Genomic DNA, 22019 nt, shown 5'->3' on the forward strand with positions numbered 1-22019 from the left:
ATACAATCAGAGGATAATAGCAGAAAGCCACAAAATATTTATATAGACAACACACTAAGCCGGAACAACCAACCCCCCGTAGGTACTTCTTTCTTACGTAGAAACCTTACAAGGAATTCAAGATGAGTGTACAATCAGCACTGGATTTTCCACACAGGTCCTCGGTAACTTTCTTTACAAAGCTCATATGACGCTCTAACCACACTCTCTTCAAAAACAAGCCAACTCAATCTTGCAAAATAGTTCAAATAGTCCCTGAATCTGTCCCAAGGCAGTCCTCTGTTCACAGCCTGTTCTTTGCGAAGAAGTCTAGGGAACAACTCTCTACTATACGGCTAGTATGGATATAATCTACTACTCCTCTTTCTTTCATTTTCATACCTGATGCAACTTCTTGTATGCACATGCCCACACATCCACAGTCAAGCATGTACACATGCCTGCCCACCACAGCAGACATGCACGTGCACACACACAATATAATGTTCTCATCAGCACCCAAACATAAATTGCTCACTGGGTTTTGAAAAAGTCGGGACTCTTGCATGTACACACGCTCACAAATATCCTTTCTTCAAAAAGGTCTACTTTTTCTACAAACTACCATAACCGACATAATTTCCTATCACCCCCCCAAAAAACCCTTGCACACATAAAGTCAAAGAAAACCTGCATCTACTATCCATCCAAAAAAACAACTTACATTTCTCTCCATAACATAACTTGTGCATTAATAGCATCAAACACATACAAAAATACTGATGCAATACAAGACACCTCAACAGCTAAAATATACAGCATTGTAGCACATGCTGAAAGATGGTGATTCTTACCATCTTGCTTCCCTCGAATTTTCCTCAAGCAACACGTAACCAACGTGTGTACTCCAGAAAGTAAAGCAAACATCTGAGAAAAGAAATACTTAATCAGAAAAGCACGGAAAACAAGGGAGCCGTGAAAGCATTTGTTTCTTCCCTTTCATGTATGACTCTGATAATAACCTTTGCCGAAGAGCCAGCCTCCTTCAAGGACCCTTTGAAACCTTGCCTCTTGAATAATCCTTGGCCTAAGTAAGAGGATTAAAAATTTTTCAAAAACTTTGATAATGAAAGGTACATGCTAGAAATTCCAAGAACAGTACAATGACATAATTGCAAAAACATGTTTAAGTGATCTGAATGCAGGTCAGCATATAAGACGACATCTCTCGCCACCCCTGTGAACATGCCCCCCTTCTTCGCGCCAGTCCACCCTCGCCCTCACCCACTGCCCAGTGTGTCCCTCTGCCCCCGCCCGAGTCCCTTCCTCTCCCCCCCCCCCCCCCCCCCCCCCCCCCGCCCGAGTCCCTTCCTCCGCCGCCTTCAGCTGCTGCCCCTGCTCCACTCCTGCTGCCCTGACTTCGCCCCACCTTCGCCCTGCCACCGCCCTTGCCCCTTGCGCTCCTGTGCCGCCCCACTTGCCTCCTCTTCTGCTCCTGCCCCACAGCTGCCTCCCCTGCCTCCTGTACTGCCTCGCCCCCCCTTCTCCACCTCCCTGCCTCCTTGTCTGTCCCCCTTTCCCTTTTCAGCCCCGCCCGCCACCCGCGTTCTTCGCCCACTTCCTCCTCAGCCGCCCGTTTGCCTGCCCCTTGCCCACGCCTCCCCCCTGTTCCTTCTCCCCCTCCTCGCCCCATTTCCTGACAGGTCTCACAAGCTGCTCTTCAGCAGTTGGGTGACCGTCCCTGGTCTCACCCCCTTGAAGTACTCCAATGGCAGCCGCTCCATCTACCCCATCCGAGGTCTGCCCCAGCTGCACATTTTCTGATGCTGACCTCAAGCTCCTAGCCTCTTCAGTTCAGTTGTGGAAACGATCACTCTTGTCTGCAAACCGGTCAGCAGTCGACCAGTGCCTGGGCAACTCCAAGACCTTTTACAAGCAGCCCTCAATGGGGGCAGGTGTGGATCACCAGCATTCAGTTCTTGGGCAATGGCTTCATCATGATAGCTTTCGACTTCGACACTGGCAGACACCACCCTGTCACAGAGCCCATTCAGGAGGCACAGGCTTTCTTTGCTAGATGGGACCATTACTTTTCTCCTAATGCAGACCCATTGGCTGGAGTCACCAGCTTCCCGGTCACCGTTTGCTTCCCCGTGCTCCCTGAGGAGAACTTGACACTCCTTCCGGCAATTGGGAGCACCCTGGGCCAGGCTCTTGATGCTGGGATTCGGAGTCTTGTATTGTGAACAGCCCCTAAAAAGGCTAGTGTGTTATCTGTGTATGAACACTCCCTATGAGTGTTAGTGTGTGTGCGTGTGTGTGTGTGTGTGTGTGAACCCTCTCTTAGGAAAGTGGATAAGTATGCATTTAATGTGAGCCTATGAGGTAGATGAACCTCTAAGGCTTTAAAAGCAATGTACTTAGTGAAGGCTATCATATCAATCAATCTATCATTGAGTTGTGCAAAACTCTCTCTACAGTTCAGCACTCTCTCTCTCTCTCTCTCTCTCTCTCTCTCTTCGCAATAGAAGATATATTACCAAAAATTACTTTACAAATGGCCACATGGCCGCCATGTGATGTACTAGCTTTCCCTCGCTAATTACTATGAACCACAAGTGTAGCTCGGAGTACCACCAAATGAGCTGACCGCAAGGAGGAGACTTGCCACAATAGTAGCCCTTTTATACGACCTATGTGAGCTGTAATACCCACTTTTGCATCAAATATGAAGGCATTCCTAGTTAACCAGATATGCCACAAACCTGTCCACCTGAAAAAATGAAAGAAAACTAAATGTTCTAGGTTATCCGGCCCATTCGGAATCTTGCCAAGAATCCAGTCTTTAACCTTTACGGGCCTATCTGTCAACGGAATCCATACGCAAGAAAGAAAATCCCACACCTTCTTTGCCACCGGACATGAAATGAAAAGATGTGGGCATGTTTCCAAGCATGTAGTACAAAACACACAATTACCAGAAGTAATCCGCCACTTTCGCAACTGGTCCCCCAATGGTAGGCCTCCAACTAGCATGCACCATAGGAACATCTTCCCTTGATATGGAATCTTAGACCACCAGCCCTGTAAGATTACTTCCTTCCACCACGCCCTACTTTTCATGATATTCCATACCCTATTAGCCTTCTAAGTGATCCAGCGCTTGTCTTCCACCATTATATGGTACACTTGATTTGTTGTACTCTGGACAATGTCCTGAGGCTTTCTAAATGTCCAATCTAGCCACGGTTGCTGATCCTCCAACTAAGAAATATCACCAAACGGTGTAAGGCATGCCCTCACCTTCTCCCATAACTGTACATATCCACGTGGAACCCGAAAACATTGACAGATTTTTTGAAAAGACGATAAGCGGCCTCTACGTGGCAACAAAGCATCCATAATTTAAACTAGTCCCAATCGAGCCATTCTATTGAATTTTGGCCGCTCAACAAGTTTTTCAGGCCACTCCAAAAGTCGTGAAATAGCCAACACCTCACTTGCCATAGAATTCAACTACAACCATTGATCTAAAGGCTTCCATTTAGCATGTGTCAACACCTCCTTCCATGAGATCATCAAATGAGAAAGGAGAGGTGAAGTGACCACTCGAACCTGTTGGAAACCATTCACTACATCCCACCATGTACCATTAATCCTGGTATTACCATGTACAAGTGCGACCTCTTCTATGAGGGCCTTAGCCATTACCACCATGGCTCTTGAGATACACACATATCTTGCAATAAAGGCCATCTCCTAGCGAACATATGTAATCTAACATCTAATAGGACTGCCCCTTCCACTTCTTCAAAGTAGTAACATGTTCCCAAGAAATCCACATCTGCCCTGGCTTATTTTCTACTCTTTTCCATAGCATAAATGTAATTGGTTGTTGTATCTGATGCAAAGTTTTTCCCGTCCATGGCAATAAAGGCAAGAAAAAAGATATCATGCTAATCATAATGGATTGTGCCGCTTTGAGCCGAATATGCATAGGCCAACCCTGAGATTTCTAATACACAAACTTATCATTTATCCTTGCAGAAATCCATGCCAACAAAGTCTGTGAATCAACATCAACTCCAATCGGATAACCCAAGTGGCGTGTGATGCATCCCCTTTGTATGACCTACACATTCCATCCCAAACCAAGCAAATCGCTCTCGATACAACTTATCAGAGTAGATTTCCGCATATTAATGTATAACCCTGAAGCAAGACCAAAAGTATCCCAAACAACCATAGCCTTCTGAACATTCTCTTTGAGCCTTAAGAACATGAAAGAATCATTGCCTAGCCGACCATCTGCTCTCCGCTTGAAAGAGTAAGCCCTACAACTTCACCATCCTCCACTAGCTTATCTAATCGAGATAAGATTGGATATGTAACAATTGCAAACAAGAGAGGGCTAAGTGGACATCCCTGCTTGACCGATCTCGTCAAATGAATGGGCTCAATCACCCCACCATTAATCATAAGCCTAGCCACTGCATGTTGGCTAATAGTATAAATCAAAGAAGACATGCAAGTGCCAAATCCCATAGCCTGCATAAGCTTTGAAAGAAAAGACCAACTAACGTGATCATAAGCCTTTTCAATATCCAGTTGAATCATAACCACCTCTTGCCTCGAAGCCCTTGCATAATCAATTCCAATTTATACATTCAGTATATTATGCAAAATATTCTGACCTTTAACAAATCCATATTACCTTGAATGAATCAAAGTAGGAAAAAATCATTGCAACCTGCTAGCCAAGACTTTGTAAATATCTTATACATGGCTCCCCTCAATGTGATTAGTCTCCATTGACGTACATTAACTAGGGATAGAACTTTAGGCAATAAACGTACAAGCCCAATCTTCCAACTTGCAGGCATGATACCTATATTTCACCCCTCCTGAAAAATAGAAGCAAGAGGGACCTTCAACTCATCAACATACTTCGTGAAAAGCTCATTGAGAAGCCCATCCCACCCTGGACTTTTCCCTTTAGGCAAATGCTTGAACACATCTTCCACCTCATCCGCAAAAATATCTCTTTCCAATTCATTTGCAGAAACGTCTGATACCTAGTGACGAACCAAGTGAAACAAAAACTCTCTAGCTGCAATGACATTAGGAGATATGACCTCATGTGGACCCAACAAATGGCGATAAAAGTCCATACACACATCTAGAACACAAAGTAGGATGAGCAATCAATACTCCTTGCTTATCTTGCATCCTGACAATATTCTCACATGCATGCTTTTGCTCCAAATGAGCAAAGAACGCATGTGACTGACAATTAGAATCCATTAGGACATCCATTCCAGCCATAAGCTTATATCTCACATATTGAATCTTGTGCAATGTTGCAACCCAATGGGACAACCAATCGATAGCTATCTCAATGTCAGGACAAGAAGCGTCCTCTTGAACCACCTGGTTCAAATCAACCAACAACAATTCTAGGTTCCGTAACTTCTCCCTAAAATATGATGCATTATGAATCCCATACTGGCGAGCAAGCTTTTGAATATTAAGCATATAACACTCCCAAGCTGACAACCCGATAGAGATTACATGGCCTCGAAAGTTTCATAACATCTCCAACATAAACTCATGGAAAACAATATGCTCCAAGAAAGTCTGGTTAACCTTAAGAGGAGCGTTTTCCAATAATGGCCCATAAGCATCCACAGAATGGCTATGCATCTCCAATACCAAAGGGAAATGATCTTACAAAATATGATTATATTCCACATGCATGGATAATATCTCTAGCAGAAACAAATCATGCTGGCAAATATACATTCGGTCCAAACAAGCTCTTGTACCCACGTACTGTTGAAAGGCATATGTGAATCCTCTCTCATGCGGATGTAGCCATGACCACGTATCTTGTTTCAAAACTTGATTGGCAAACACATTCCAGCTGAGCCTCTCCAGCCCATCCATAATTGAGTGAGGTGTAGAAGCATGCTCTGCAATTCACATATATTAAAATCGCCCAACACAAAGCCAAGCTTAGCGTTGCACAAACACAATAAATCATCCCATAACTAACGACGTTGTGCAACACCATTAGGTGCATACAACCCCACAAGCCATAATGTTTTATCCATAAACTCCACTTCCACAACAATGAACCGCCCCCGGATATCCTCCATAACCAATGATGGCTTAAACTGAGATTTCATTGCAATCATGACCCCTAATTGTGTAGTGGGATGCCCACTATAAAACACATGAAATTCCTTGTAATCGTACACTTGTCCAGCCATGGAATGTTGTTTATGCTCCATAACACAAAACATATCCCATTGACCTTGAAACACAGTACGCCACATGCGATAATTCTTGGATAGTGAACACACACCTTTTACATTCCAAAGAGCAATCTTCATAATCCATCAAAACAAAAAGCTAATCAATGAGTGGTACCACCATCAGCCTCTCTTTCCTTAAAATATTGCATAGGATCCTCAATGCCTTCTCTCTCCATCTGTTCCCATACTCTACGCAGCACAACATCCACCTATTCCTTCTCACCTAAAGTACGGGCATCATTAGGTGATGTATCATGTCTCCACTTGACATCCGGATACTTCTTGTCCCAAGCTGAGACCATAGCCCCTTTTTTATCAAATAGAAGAGAAAACTTTACTTGATTTTCTTTCATAACTCGAGGTCTCATATTATCCCAAGAGTGTGATACCTTGTCTTGGTTATCTTTCTCTAAAGTCCCATCTTGTGGCACCAGGACGAAATATCAATCAGTCGACCAAGAGATATAGAGAGAAGAAACCACTCTTTGGCCAGCTTCTGCAGCCTCTAGGTGGAATTAGAAACAATCAGCTGATGTCGGCTAGTTTTTCAACAGGAGACCAACAATAACATGAGTAACACTACTGTCAACCTGCTCAAAGGCGGTAGCCAAATGAGAGAGAACACTGTGTAGCAACAGTACAACCAGCCTTGCAAGAGGGTGCAACTATACGGCCAACGCTGAATAGAGAGAGTGTGTTCCCGACTGCTGCCCCTTCTTTCTTCCACGAATTCAGCCCATCCTCCCTTTTGTTGGAGTCGGCCAACCCTTTTTTAGCCCTTGCTTTTTCCCCTTTTGCCACAAGTGGCCTTAGTTGCCAAAAATATCAACCTTATGTTTTTCCCAAGCTTGTAGCCCAAGTTTAAGCTAGGCGCCTTCTTTTGTTCACCTATCCATGCCCAAAATAATAATTATGTCCAACCCGTCTTTAATGATATGTGAACACACCAACTTATAAACATGATAAGCCGCTTTAATGATAAAAATCCCATAGTGCTCATGCTGCATAGCCATCTTTCAAGCCAAATTTTGCCAACAAATGCTTCACCTTTCTTCTGTGGAAAAATCCGGTTCCACTCAATGCCTGAAACACGGGTTAAGACTAGTGAAGGGACCAAATGGTGACATGGTGTACATTAGGAAACATGAGTGTAACTATTTGGCCCTCCTAGCTCTATTTCACATGATGAAACCCATGTCTGGACACCAAACAGGTGGAAGAAGACATGGGGACAAGGTCCATAAGGTTTGATTAAGAAAAAGAACCATTCTTGGTCAAAAAGCAAAAAAAAAGCAAAAAGACAAACAAGGTTGACCATGAGCCGAGTGTACCATTGGAAAGAGGAGACTGAGCCGGACCAAAAAGCTAAAAGCTTCTTTTTGAAAAAGCAGCTCTAGGGCCAAAAAGCAAGGCCCTGAAGCTAGAAAAGCAAAATAAAAACTTTTGACTAAAGTTGAGTAGTATTTTACTATTAAAAAGACCAAAAGCAAAGCAAAAGCATCACTTTCTGGCAAAAAGCAAGGCTTTCCCAAGTATAAAAGAAGCATGAGCCTCTTTTGAGCATCAAGTTGAAGAACCACCTCTTCATCGCGTTGCCATCTTCATTGAAGCGGGGAGATCATCTTCTCCATCATCATCTCTGAACCAAATCATGGGGTTTTCATCGCTGACCGCTGATTTCAGAGTGCCTTTATCAACTCCAGTGCCACATCATCATCTGTATCCGTACATCCATACAGAACTATACAGACGTGTACGGGACTGTACGGGCCAAAAAAAAAAATCCAGAAACCCTAAAACTGCTTCAAAAAACCCTAACTGCTTTTTGGAGATTTTTATCGCCCAAAAACCATTAAAACAGGATTTATATCAGTTTTTCTTTCCAGAAATAGCTTTTCCATGGTTTTCTTCATCGACAAGGCTGTAGAAGTTGTGGAGATTACTCATGGGATGAGCAAGTGACACTTGGACTTGGATCTAGACTTGATCATTGGATTGAAACTCGAACTTGGACTTCATCAATGGATTGGAACTAGAGCTTGGACTTGATCATTGGATTGGACTAGATCTTGGATTGGAACTGGAACTTGGACTAGACCTTGGATTGGAACTAGAACTTGGACTTGGACTTGGACTTGGACTTGGATATGGACTTGGACTTAGATATGAAATTGGACTTGGACATTGGATTGGAACTTAGACTTGGATTCATTGGATTTGGATTTTCGATCTGGTACTAGCCCAGTGAGAGATACTTGTGGGTCATTCCCGTGGTGTGCTCGGCATCAGAGATCTTGTGTCTCAACATCGACATCGACTTGGATATCCTACACGGCATATTTGTTTGTTTTGGATTCATTGCTTGTATTGATCTTGGCCAGTGTGCCCGTGGATTATTCCTAAATAAATTCTTGAAAGGGAGCGAGACATGTTCCCCGCTCAATGTGGTGTATTGTGCAAGATCTCTATTCCCTTCTCTCTCTCCCCTCTCTCTATGTATCTTTATCTCTTGGACACATGGTTAAGTCTGTCACTGCATGCACCACTAGGCTTACAAGGAGCATGTGAGACAGCCATCCCATGGCAAAGAGAAAATGCAGGAAGAAGAGTCCATAGCCTTAAGGGCTGAACTTACTCGTATGCAAGCTCTTCTTTATGCACAACAAGAAGAATATAAGCTCTACTGCCGTGAGGATCCATTGGTACATGATCGTTTGAAGGCCAAGAAAGCTAAATCTTATATGGATCATGCAATGGCAATGATTACTCAAGAGTTACACATGCAACCGAGGGATGCAACACGTGCATACTTGGCTCGTACACCTATGCAAAAAAAGCAACCATCCTGCATGTCTTAGTATCCCCACAGGTGCTCAAACAAGAACTTATGTCTAAGAGGATGAATCCTCATGCTATTGGAGAGGAACCATCGGCAACTTCACGCCATGCAGGAGTACCTTATGTAGCCTATGAAGGATGCAATGTTTATGGCAGTGGTTAAAATGTATGTCCAACAAAAAATGTGCATGCACAACAATTTCAACATGAGTTGCAATTTTCTGTTGGTGCAGATATTCCGCATATCTCTCATGTCTCTCATGCCCTCAAGTGTGCTCGTGAGAGAGAAGTTATGGGTGAAAATGCACCAATGTGTGTTGAGGAGCCAGCCATGCCTCATGCTTACAGGGCACACGTATCTCTGCCTAACGCACTACAGGGACTGTCCCAATAATGGACAAACATGCGGGAAAACATGTTGAGATGCAGGCTAATGCATCAAAGTCTCGTGACTTCAAAGCCGGAGACAAATCTATAAAGTTCAACGCATATCATGGGAAATATGATGCATCAAAGGCACTTGCTTTTATTGCCCAGTTTGATATTGCTTTTAGTAATGAGGATTTCACTCAGAAATCCATGATCCAGCATGTAAGAATGTTCATGAAAGGCATTGCTGTCCATTGGTGGCTCACAGAGAACATAGTTGTCAAGTACGAAACGAAGGTATGAAAAAACGGTACCGGTATGGAACTTTTAAATTTTGAAAAATAAGTTCGATTGAGGTACGATCCACTTTTAAAAACACTTGAAAAAAAGATATTTGTACACATTTAGAGATGCAAAGTCTAGAGAAGTTGTAATTTGTCATATGACATAAACTAGTACAAAAACTCAAGAGTCATGAACAATGAACACTGAACATGCCATAAATAAGAGTCGTGGCCCACGGCCTACAATAGGAAATACAAAAAAGTGTGTTGTAACCACTGACTAGTCACAACACTAAGTACAAAAATGTCTAAAGTCTAAACTCTAAAGACTAGAGTCTAGAGTCTAGACTCTAGTCCTCCTCAGAGAAATCACTAGGAGAAGGAATGCCCTCGCTAGAGGTGCTTCCGTCATCAGAGGCCAACCCAAAACTGCCCTCACTAAGGACATTGCTCTCGTCATCGTACTCGGGCTCTCTGATGCCTGCAATAGGAGCATCCTCTTCTTCAGCAACAGGTGCTAAAGTGCTCCTCGAAGTCGAGCCAGAGCCATGCCTCACATATGTAGCCACCGGGGTCGAAGTAGGGTGCCGAACAGTGCATCTGTGACCTCCTACTCGTGTGCCACCTCTAGCTACACGACCTCTACAAGTACGAGAAACTCAACGGTCAATCTCCTCTAGCTCCCTATAGAGATCGGCATATATGGCCTCCTCATCTGGATCTCGCTCCTTGTGGTTAAGAGTGTCCACTGTCAACTTGAACTCATCGACATTCACCTGAAAGCAAAGTTGAAACATTTATAAATTATTAGACTTTAGTCATGCATTTATTTGAACTTTGAACTCTGGAGATCTCTACCTGTTTGGAGATCTCCATGTCATGCATCTTCTCCACCATGCGCATGTTAGCACAGCAATATACAAGCTACTCTAACTGCATGGTGCTGAGACGGTTTCGTATCTTTGTGTGTATGAGTGAGTAGGAACTCCAGTTCCTCTCACATGCCCCCGAAGAGCAATCCTATGAAAAATAAGAGAGTTAGAAATTAGAATGTAAAAACTAGTTAGTAGTTACGACTCTAGAGACTAGAGTATACACCATATATTCAATAGTCACCTGTGACAAGACTCTCAAAGCCACTTTTTGTACGTGAGCCTTTTGATAACCAATGACTCCCACCAAAAAAGTGGCCAGACCATTGACTCCCTACTCGAGCAAAGTGGGTTCGTGAAAGCGGCTCCCCTCTGATCATTATACCGAATGAGCTCTTGGAGAAAGTCTCTTTGCTCGTGGACGGAAAGTATCCTTGGCATGTTAGGCATCCCGATCGGAAAGTAGCTCCTCATTGGCGAAGAGCCTTGGTACTTTGTAAGCGGGATGCAACAAGGCTGCAAGACCATGGATAGGTCTATGCATCCATCGCCACCTCCTCTCCACAAGCGCCACAATCGCGGAGTGAGTGGAGGCTCGGTGGGATCCGTAGAATGCAAAAATTTCACTTTAAGGTTAAGTCTTTAAGGAACGAGAAAGAGATGTGAAAACGAGATTTGAAAACATGGGACATGGGTTTACCTAATCCCCTCCATAGGAGTGTCGGGGTCCTCCTCATCAAGCACGGTGGTCGCACGAATCTCCGCTAGAGCCTCTCGCATGAAGTGGGTGAGTAGCCCTAATGTGGAGCCCTCCATGTTGGCCATGTGCTAAACCACTCGGCAATAATTATGTCCCCTGACATACCGGAACTAGCAGTGACACCACCCGTAGTTGGATAAGTAAGAACCGATAATTGAGTCGGACCCCTAGTTTGAGTACAAACCGATAAGATAATAAGAAGAATCTTTCTAGTACGATCGCGAGGTTCTTGCAAAAGGAATACCCCCAGGGGAATTCGAATCCCCGTCGCCGCAATGACAATGGCATGCACCTCGCACAAAAAGGACTCTCTCATGCATTGAACGGCTCGGGCCTCATCCGCACTAGCCACCAACTCCTCCCTTAGCCATGCGACGAAATCTGGGGAGACCACGGTCATCTAGAGCTTCGGTTGCACGTCGTATAGCCGCTCCAAGAGAAGCCACATGTAGGCAAACCGCGTGGAAGAGGGCTTCTTAAGCTCCAAGTCGCTTTGCTCACGAAACATAGCGAGCACCCTTACCTTCTTTGTGAAGAAATTCACAATGGATAGGCCTTGTGCAACCACCCTCTTCACCCACTCTAGCTTCCCAAAAAGGAGAATCCCCAATGTCATAGTGCTAATGCTAGAGCACAGTAGTACATAAATGCATCACCATAAATGCATGGCAAAGATCATGTGGACATCAACTGCATCAAATCAAGAGGCATCACATAATACCCCCCTGAAGGCAAGTACCAAATGCCAAGCTGAACTGCATGTAATCCACATCAATGCTCTGAAACTGCACCAATGATAAGCATAAGAAGAGGTCGCAGATATACGCATGTGTAAAGGCAACAGGATCCAAAAGCCATGCCTGCGAGACATGCAATGTAAGCTGCAAAAGTGAAACTCGTCAATGGAGGATCCGATGAGGAAAATCAGCAATGGTAGGGCTGATAAAAGTAAAAATTCAGCAATGGGAAAAGCTGAAAATGGAGAGAAAAAGTGGGGGCTTGAGGTGGGCATCAGCCAATGCTATGAGAGGATAGGTAAACTCTCAACGATGCCATGATCAGTGGCATGTATGGCAAGTGTAAAGATGCATAATCCCACAATGAATAATATACATGTGACATGTCAAAACCATGAGAACAAGCCAACACTGGCCAAGTGTGTAAAAGGAACTCCCAGTAAACATCACATGTGCGAAAGTGACAATGTCAACGATGTAAAAACAATCCCGTTGCAAGGGAAAACAGCATAAAAGGCATCTCCAGTAGACACCACATCAGAGAAAGCGTCTAGCATAGACCAGCATAAGGGTCAACAAGCATAAGTGACCATGAGGCATCACCAACTGCATGTGGGCAAGCAAACCCCCCCCCCCCTGAAATGCATCTACCAGACAATGCATACCATGGAGTACAAACTATAGAGCATAGTCATCAAAAGACATCTCTACGGGCGATGAAGATGTAAGGGTCAAGGCTGACACATGTGTAGCCAAATTGGCCTAATCTGCACCTATGGAAGAAGATGCCGACTTCTTCTTTTTTTCACTCTCAATACGCTTCCTGCATTCCTCTATGGTGTGCCCTGTTTTCCTGCAATAGTTAAAGCGCTTTTTTCTTTTCAGGCTTGTCCTCTATCTTGGGAGGATCCGATGGGCTAGGTTTAGGCCGAGATCTATTCCCACGAAAGGGAGCAGCCATTGTTGACTCAGCAGACATCATGTTCTTCCTATTGGAACGAGACTGCTCTTCACTGAGCAAGAGAGTCACAAGGTTGTCAAAAGTGACCACATTAGGTGCATTGCTAGCCAACAACCGCAAAGTGGTACCAAATGTCTGATAAGAGTCAGGCAAATTATGCAAAACTGTCTGAACAAGATAGCTATCTGTCAAGACCTCATCAATGTTAATGAGCTACTCTCGCAGGTCTTTCACATGCATAAGGTACTGATCGGTAGAGTCACCTTCAAGCATGCGGTCAATCTCAAGCTTGCCCCGAAGGTAAGCTACACGAGCCTCATTGCGACCTGAATACAATGCCGCCAAGGTATCCCAAGCACCCTTTGCAATGGTGCAAGAACGAATGTGCGGAATGATATGTCTACGGCACAAGAGAGCAATCAATGCATGGGCCTGAGCATCCCTAGCATCCCAAGTACGTTGGTGCTGAGTATGTGTGGCATGTAAAATGTGCAATAGGCTGAAGTACTAGGCTGAAGGGCATCAAGTGGGTAAACCCTAACCCTAATGTTGAGGGGCAGCAAGATGTAACCCTAACCCTAACCCTAACCACGCTCTAATACCAATGTTGGGTAGGAGGGAAGCTAGCCTGCACACACAATGCACACACACACACACACAACCTCAAGCACAGAGAAACCTGAGTGCTGAAAAAGATGTACTCAATAATGATATGAAATGAAAGTACAAGTGAGTACTAAAAGGCCTAGGGCAAAGTGCCCAACACACATAAGTGTGTTCACACTGGGAAAAAAACATGTGTCCAGTCACAGGAAAAAGTGCACGTGAGTAAGCTGGGTTCACACCTGAACTAGCCGGGAGTGGACATGACCAACAAGCGCCCCATTTTGCGGCAATTCGACGCATTGTCCATGATGACTTGAATGACATTTTCATGTCCGACCTACAAGTAACACAATGGCAATTTGGCAAATGCAATGACATTCTTAGAAGTTAGAAGCTTGAACATAGTACATAGTACATACCTCTATGATGGCTTGCTGGATGTGACGATAGATAGTCCCCCGATGTTTTTTGCATAGTCACAAGGGACAGGGGACGGTGACGGGGGACGAGGATGGGGACGGGACGGGGGACGGCCATAAGTAGGGAACGGGGACGGGGGGAGGAACGGCACTCAAAAAATACTTTTTTTTTTCTACTCTACACTTATTCTACTTTGAAAGTACATCAAAATGAGCACAAATTTACACTAAAATGGTAAGCTTTTGAGTCATATTAATAATTAAGTAGATACAAAATGAGTCATGACTCAGGAGTCAGGACTAAGCCTTAAGGAGGCAAAATACATGGACGGACTCAAATGAGTCAATGACAAAAAAGTGCTGAAGACTAGAGGCTAGAGGCTAGAGCTAAGTAGTAAGGCCCATGAATCATGATCCATGAATGATCATCCACGTGAAGTGCTCGCCTCATGGTCATGGGTAGCTTGTGCCAAAGAAGCATCAAGCTCATCCTCAGTCTCATCCTCACTGGCATGCTGCTCCTGCACCTCATCCTCTTGTTGCTCTTCTTGTTGACTCATCTCCCACTCGGTGAAGGAATCTGTCTTCTTGGTCACGCTCTTGCAAAGCATTCGCAAGTTCGCGTTGACGAAGACAAGGTCATTGGCACGCTCTACTCCGAGTCGGTTCCTCTTCCTAGAGGCAATGTGGCTGTAGGTACTCCAAAGTTGCTCCAAGCAAGAGGAGCTGACGGCCTGGCTAAGTATGCGGATGGCAAGCTGCTGCAGCTCTGGTCCATCTGAACCAAAGTCCTCCCACCATAGAGCAGCACCAACTTTGGAGCGGTCATGACAGCCATAGGAGCCATGAAATGACCTGTACATCGAAAGCTGGTCCCTGATCTTGCGCCTAACCGATGCATCAAGCACAAGACGATCCAAGATGATCCTCCATCCAGCGCTCACCTCCCAGTCGCTCTCCTGCTTGTTGCCTTGGAATTCTGGGTCCACCACATAAGCTGCTGCATGCAATGGAGAGTAGTAGGAATTCCACCTTTCTAGACACAAGGCATGGATCTCCTCGTATCTGTCTTCGTCAGGCACGAAGTCTTTCAACTTCTCTATCATGCGATCCATGGCCTCGTAGACCTTGCCTATGCATGGTTGCATAGCGTCTGCAATCCTCAATAGGTGGACTATGGGCCTCACCATAGCATCTGTGGTCTTCACACGCTCCCACCAAGAGGCGTCATCCGCCCGTAGCCTACACTCTTGGCTAGTGTTTGTATGGGACTCTTGCATGGCGACAAACTCGTCGCTAAGGAAAAGCCCCCTCAAAGCACCGTCGCTACAATCCTTCAACCGGCCCAACATGAGAAAGTTGTAGGCAAACCGGGTGTCGGAATATTTAAGGAGAGAGAGACAGGACCTCTTGTTGAACTCATGCCGAAGTCTTTGGTGGTTGAGGACAAAGGAGACCATGGTGTTGGCCTCCTCAATGAGCGGGCTGATCCATGGTAATGCCTCGATGTCCTTGAGGAGGTTGTTTAGGCAATGAGCCATACAAAAGGACACCGTGACATGTCCATACATACCTTGGAGAATAGCTCCCGCCGCCCTATTGGAAGGCTCCCCATCCGCAACAAAGCCCACTACATGCTCGGGGCCAACGATCTCCATGGTGGTAGCCCACTCCGCCGCAAGCACATCCGCGCTCTTCCCAGTGCCGGATGCATCATGAGATGAGATGAAGTACATCTCTCCGCGCGAATATGCAACCATGCCGTGAATACTCCTCTTGCGGGTGTCACTCCATCCATCCACAATGAGGGAGACTCCGTTCCTCTCCCATTGCCACTTTGTGTTGTCGGCCGCTTGCTCTACAATGCGCTTCTCCTTCTCGAGCAATGTAGTGCGCAAGCTCTCGGATGAGGGGGGCTTATAGGTTGAGCCATACTCCCCAATCTTCTTAACCATGACCTTGAAGTATTCCGACCTATTCAAGAAAGTACTTTACTAATGAGAAGGGAACTAGGATGATGAAAACATGAATGATGAATTAGCAATGATCGATTGCACTTACCTAGCCGCTTGAAAGGCAATGTGGTCGTGGAAGAAGAAACGGGCCACCACCATATCCACCTCCTCCTTCAACTTGGGGTTTCAATTCTCCCCAAGTGTAGATTGTCGCCGTGGGCCACGTAATGATTGAGAGGCCGTGGAGATGGAGGGTGCCGGTGTCGTGGATGGAGAAACATTCCGACTTGATGGTGAAGGTGATGGTGTGCATGATCCCGATCCACCACATGACTCCATTGTAGAGGCTTGAGTTCCTCTCCCCATCGTCGCAGGATCCACGGCCACTCGTGGTGTCCTTCTTGTTGCTTCGACCACTTCGTAGACGCTAAGCTTGTCAAGAAGTTCCCGTCTCTTCTCGGGCGTGACATTCGTGCAAAACCTCACCTCTGTCAGAATATGCAGCGGAAATGACAGCCAAACTTGGGTAGACAAGAGCAAGTAGACTGCAGAAAATAATCAGCACAAGAAACACAGAGAGATAGGTGTGTAAACTCTTCTCTATACACAAGATCCCGAAAAATTGAATGAGAAAGTGGTGGGGGCTGAGGGGCAATATATACATCTCTATGTGAGCAGTCGGCCAGCTCCAGAAGGTGCCCACGACTGTGAAAAATGCCCACGACTGCTGAAAATAGCAGTCGGCCAGCTACAGATGCCCACGCCTGAGCAGAGCAAGTCGGCCAGCACTCCTACAGCCCACGACTGAAGTAGATCAAGTCGGCCAGCAATAGGATGCTCCTGGCATCACCTGGCAGCCCTCCAACCACTAGGAAAAAATGGAAAAAATAGGGAAAAAATACGGGGAGTGTGGAAAAATGATATACGGGCGGGCACACCCACAACAGAGGCCCTGGTGTATACAAATAGACATGAGATGACTTCTAACACCCCCTCTCAGCTCCTGGCTGTGTAACCAACCCCAGGGAGCTGGAGTGCCGCCTGAGCGTAGCCTGAGGTAGAGACTTCGTGAAGAGGTCCGCCGCATTGTCCTCCGTCGAACAATAAAGTAGCAAGATGTCACCCGCCAAGATCTTCTCACGTACAAAGTGATACTGTATCTCTATATGCTTGGTCCGGGCATGGAAAACCGGGTTCCGAGCAATAGCTATACAACTCTGGTTATCACACTGGATGACTGTGGGCTCCCTCTGTGGAAACCTCATCTCGCCTAGCAGCCTCCGCAGCCATACAACCTCACAAGCAGCACCACAAGCAGCCCGATACTCTGCCTCTGTCGAAGAAAGGGCAATAGTAGGCTGCTTCTTGCTGCTCCAAGAAACTGCTCCTAAGCCGAGGGTAAAAGTGTATCCTGAAGTAGACCTCCTCATGTCTGGATCTCCTCCCCAATCTGAGTCACTCCAACCTTGGAGCTTGACTCCATTCCCTCCTGTGTAAAAGAGTCCCAGATCCTTCGTACGCTGCAGATACCGCAAGATCCGCAATCATGCGTCCCAATGAGTCTTCAATGGCGTCTGCATAAAAGAGCTCAACAGCCCCACGGAGAAGCTCAAGTCCAATCTGGTGTTCAGCAACCAGATCAATGAACCAACCAACTTCCGGTACTGCGAGGCATCAACTGGCTCACAAGGATCTGTAACGGTTAACTTTGTGTTCAGGTCCATCGGCGAAGTAATAGGCTTGCAGTTCTCCATCCCAAAGGCCTCAAGCAACTCATGAACATACCGCTGCTGAGAGACGAAAAACCCCCTCTGGGTCTGCCAGATCTCCAATCCCAAGAAGAAGTGGAGTAAGCCTAAGTCGGTCATCTCAAACTCCTTTGACAAGGCAGCCTTCGTCACTCCAATGTGCTCCACATGACCGCCGGTGAGAATGAGATCATCCACATAAAGGATGATGAGTGTGACCAAGCAGCGTTCCCGAAAGAGATACAGGTTCGGATCTGCAACCGATCTCTGAAATCCAGTCCGAATAAAGAAGGAATCAATCTTCTGATTCCAAGCCCTCGGAGCCTCCTTAAGACCATACAAGGCCTTACGTAACTTGTAAACCATCCCTTCCGATCCTGGAACAATAAAGCCTGGAGGCTGCTCAACGTACACCTCCTCCTACAGGTCACCATTAAGGAACGCCGATTTTACATCCATCTGGTACACGGGCCACCTCTGAGAAGAAGCAAGGGCAAGAATGGTCCGAATCGTGGTCATCCGCGCTGTCGGTGCAAAGGTATCCTCGTAGTCGATGCCTGGCCGCTGAGCATAACCCTTAGCCACGAGCCTGGCTTTGTGTTTGTCCACCGACCCATCAGCCGCGTACTTGGTCTTAAAGACCCATTTGACACCAATGACTGACCGCTTCGACGGCCTCGGTACCAACTCCCAAGTGTTGTTCTTCTCGATGGCGTCTAGTTCCACCTGCATGGCTTCCCTCCAAGTATCCTGTGAAAGGGCTTCCTTTACGGAAGTGGGCTCTTTATCCCGCATGATACGAGACATAAGAGCATAGTTCACCTGAAGAAGCTCCGCCGTGTTGCTTTTATCTCGAACTCGATGTGATCTTCGAGGGCCGTCCTCTATGGTCCACTCGGAGGGTAGCTCCGTAACACCTGACTCCCGAAGGGTGTCTAACAACCACCTAGGTACTCGAACAGATCGTGGGGCCTCCTGTGGTCGCGGGGGCTCAACTCCAGCTGCGGGCTCAACCTCCTGTGATGACTGAGGTGGATCAACTGGAGTGGTAGACTGGGAATCATCATCAGACTCCTCTGGATCTCCAAGAAGTGGCGGCTCCTCGACAGTGGATGCTGGAACATGCTCGTCAAAGACCACATCCCGGCTGACAACAATCTCGTTCCTCTCTGGATCATACAACCTATATCCTTTGGAAAGAGAGTTATACCCCACAAATAGCAGCTTGCGGGACTTGGAGTCAAGCTTCCCCCTCTGCTTCTTCGGAATATGTACATACGCGTCACTCCCAAAAACACGGAAGTGCGAGACATCGGGTTTCCTGCCAAAATATGTCTCAAATGGAGTCATATGGGGTACAGAAGTCGTCGGAGAGCGGTTAATGGTATGGACAGCTGTTGCCACAGCCTCACCCCAAAGTGGACGAGGAAGATCACGATGCTCCAGCATGGTCCTCGCCATCTCCACCACAGTCCTGTTCTTACGTTCAACAACTCCATTCTCTGAAGGCGATCCGGTATTGGCCAATTCCCTCTTGATGCCATGATCTGCACAAAACCGGAAAAATACAGTCGAGGAGAATTCACCTCCTTTGTCAGCCCTGAGAGTCTTGACCTGAAATCCAGACTCTTTCTCCACCATCACGTGCCAATCCTTTAACCGAGCAAAAGCCCGGTCCTTCTGTGAAAGAAAGTAGACCCACGTGAATCTGGTACAATCATCAACAAGCAGCATGAAGTAGAGAGATCCTCCCAAGGATGGTATCTGCTGTGGTCCACACAAGTCAGTGTGAATCAACTCCAAAGGTTTCGAAGCCCGCCTGGAAGCCTGCTTCGGAAAGGATTCCCTGTGCTGCTTACCACGTATGCAAGAACTGCAGCGTCCTTGCCTACTACCAACATCTGGCAAGCCAACCACCATCTGGTCCCGGAAGGCGCGCCGCAAAGCATCCACATTTAAGTGGCCAAAACGAAAGTGCCACAAATCTCCGACCTGAGAGCCTGTCAGTGAGGAGAGTGCAGAGAGCTTGTAGATGCCATTCTCCACACCGCCTTCCCAAACAACTTTGCCTGTCTCACGGTCCCTCAGAGCAACTGAATGCTCCTCAAATTCCACCCGAAAGCCAGTCTTGCATACCTCATGCATTGACAAAAGATGAAAGCCCAGGGCAGGGACATAAAGAACACGGGAAGCATGCTTGCCCCCCTTGCCGTCGGGAATAATCTCCATCCGGCCCTCACTATGTATCGGAATAGTGGAGTTATCGCCAATAAAAATACGACCTGACTGCCGTTTCAGATCCAGAAAGAAGTCACGGGATGGAGTCATGTGCCTGGAAGCACCACTGTCGAGAATCCATTCCCGGGTATCCTTCGCGGTAAAGCCAACTGCCTCCTCGCTCGAAGATGATGAAGCATCGGTGTCCACCATCTCCAAGTGCACAAATGCCGGAGTCTTCGCAGCTGACGCTAAGGACTCAGCACTCTTCCCTGTTCGCTTAGGGCACTTCCTCCAGTAGTGGCCTTTCTCGCCACAATCATTACACGATCTTTCGGCCTTCAGCTTCTCTCATTCTGGATCAGGCTTCTTCTCGGAAGACTTCTCCGGTGAAGCCTTCCCTTTGCCCTTGTTGGTATTACGGCCTTTCGACCGTTGGCCAGTTAAGGCCTCCGAACCTCCGCCGTGAGGAGGGTTCGTGAAACGTTCCTCCTGGTCCAAGACCATTGGCACAAGCTCCTCCCAAGTAATGGTGCTGAGCCTGCCACTAGTGATCAACGAGGAATAGAAAGCAGAATACTGACCAGGCAAGTGGGAAAGTAACGTGATGGCCATATCTTCGGATGATATCTCTTTCTCAGCTTGAAGGACTTCCTGCTGAAGGGCTTGCAGCTTGTTAATGTGTTCCCGCATCGTCGAAGACTTTGCAGGGTTCATAACCCGCATCTGCACTTCCAAGGATATCCGCTTCATGGGTGACACCCTGTTGTACAAAGAAGCCAAGTGCTCCCATATGCCTCTCGCCAGCGTCATGTGCTTCACATGGTTAATCACCTGTGGTGTGCAATTGAGGAATATAAACGACCGGACCCTGGCGTTGACACGGTCCCACATGTGTGCCTGTGCCTCGCGGTCCTTCCTCGTCGATAATAACTCCCCTTCCTCAGCTTCCGGCCGTGGCACCCCTATGATAATAAAATCAGCAAGATCATATGACTCCAAAACTGACTCCATCATGACCTTCCAGATGCCATAATTGGACCCGTCCAACTGACGATCCACTGGGAACGTGGGGAGAGTCGGAATCTTCACGTGCTTCTCAGCCATCTCGAGTAAATCTGCCATCTCGGAGAGTAACCTGAAAGGGTGGGTGGGTGGGAAAAAAAATCTGAAAATCAGAAAATATGCAAGTGGCTGTCCAGCCCCTTAGCCCGCCTTCCTCTTGCACCTTCTCTTCCCGTTCAGCCCGAAACAGTCCACCGATCAGCAACCTGTTGCTCCCCCTCTTGCTCAAAAAAAACGCCCAAGATCTCCTAGAGCCTAGGGCTCTGCTACCATGTCAGAATATGCAGCGGAAATGACAACCAAACTTGGGTAGACAAGAGCAAGTAGACTGCAGAAAATAATCAGCACAAGAAACACAGAGAGATAGGTGTGTAAACTCTTCTCTATACACAAGATCCCGAAAAACTGAATGAGAAAGTGGTGGGGGCTGAGGGGCAATATATACATCTCTATGTGAGCAGTCGGCCAGCTCCAGAAGGTGCCCACGACTGTGAAAAATGCCCACGACTGCTGAAAATAGCAGTCGGCCAGCTACAGATGCCCACGCCTGAGCAGAGCAAGTCGGCCAGCACTCCTACAGCCCACGACTGAAGTAGATCAAGTCGGCCAGCAATAGGATGCTCCTAGCATCACCTGGCAGCCCTCCAACCACTAGGAAAAAATGGGAAAAATAGGGAAAAAATACGGGGAGTGGAAAAATGATATACGGGCGGGCACACCCACAACAGAGGCCCTAGTGTATACAAATAGACAAGAGATGACTTCTAACAACTTCATGCCCACTCTCATGCAAGAGGTGGGCTCGCACTTTGTCGGCGCCACCCGTTCGCCGGTACGGGCAAAGCTTGCATACCCATGGCCGAGAACTGCCTCCATGAACGGATGTGGTGTA

At 46.7% G+C, this 22019-nt stretch overlaps 1 protein-coding gene and 1 long non-coding RNA gene across 2 annotated transcripts in view; both read right to left on the minus strand.

Annotated features, from left to right (window-relative positions):
• The window catches only part of LOC147628211 (chloroplastic import inner membrane translocase subunit TIM22-2-like), a 61762-nt gene that overhangs the window by 3823 nt on the left and 35920 nt on the right, over nucleotides 1-22019 (minus strand). The window contains exons 2-3 of the mRNA XM_086813269.1: nucleotides 1002-1066; nucleotides 834-906 (exon numbers count right to left, since the gene is read on the minus strand). Of these exons, the coding sequence (XP_086669395.1) occupies nucleotides 834-906; nucleotides 1002-1066 (138 nt within the window). The remainder of the gene's footprint in view (nucleotides 1-833; nucleotides 907-1001; nucleotides 1067-22019) is intronic.
• On the minus strand, nucleotides 9837-11213 carry LOC147628212 (uncharacterized). The gene is made up of 3 exons (XR_015268066.1): nucleotides 10904-11213; nucleotides 10646-10807; nucleotides 9837-10563 (listed from the first exon to the last, which is right to left on the minus strand). It is a non-coding gene; the product is annotated as an uncharacterized LOC147628212 (long non-coding RNA).

Source organism: Cibotium barometz, chromosome 19 (assembly GCF_041138505.1).
Source record: "Cibotium barometz isolate CiBa-2024 chromosome 19, ASM4113850v1, whole genome shotgun sequence".
NCBI lineage: Eukaryota > Viridiplantae > Streptophyta > Polypodiopsida > Cyatheales > Cibotiaceae > Cibotium > Cibotium barometz.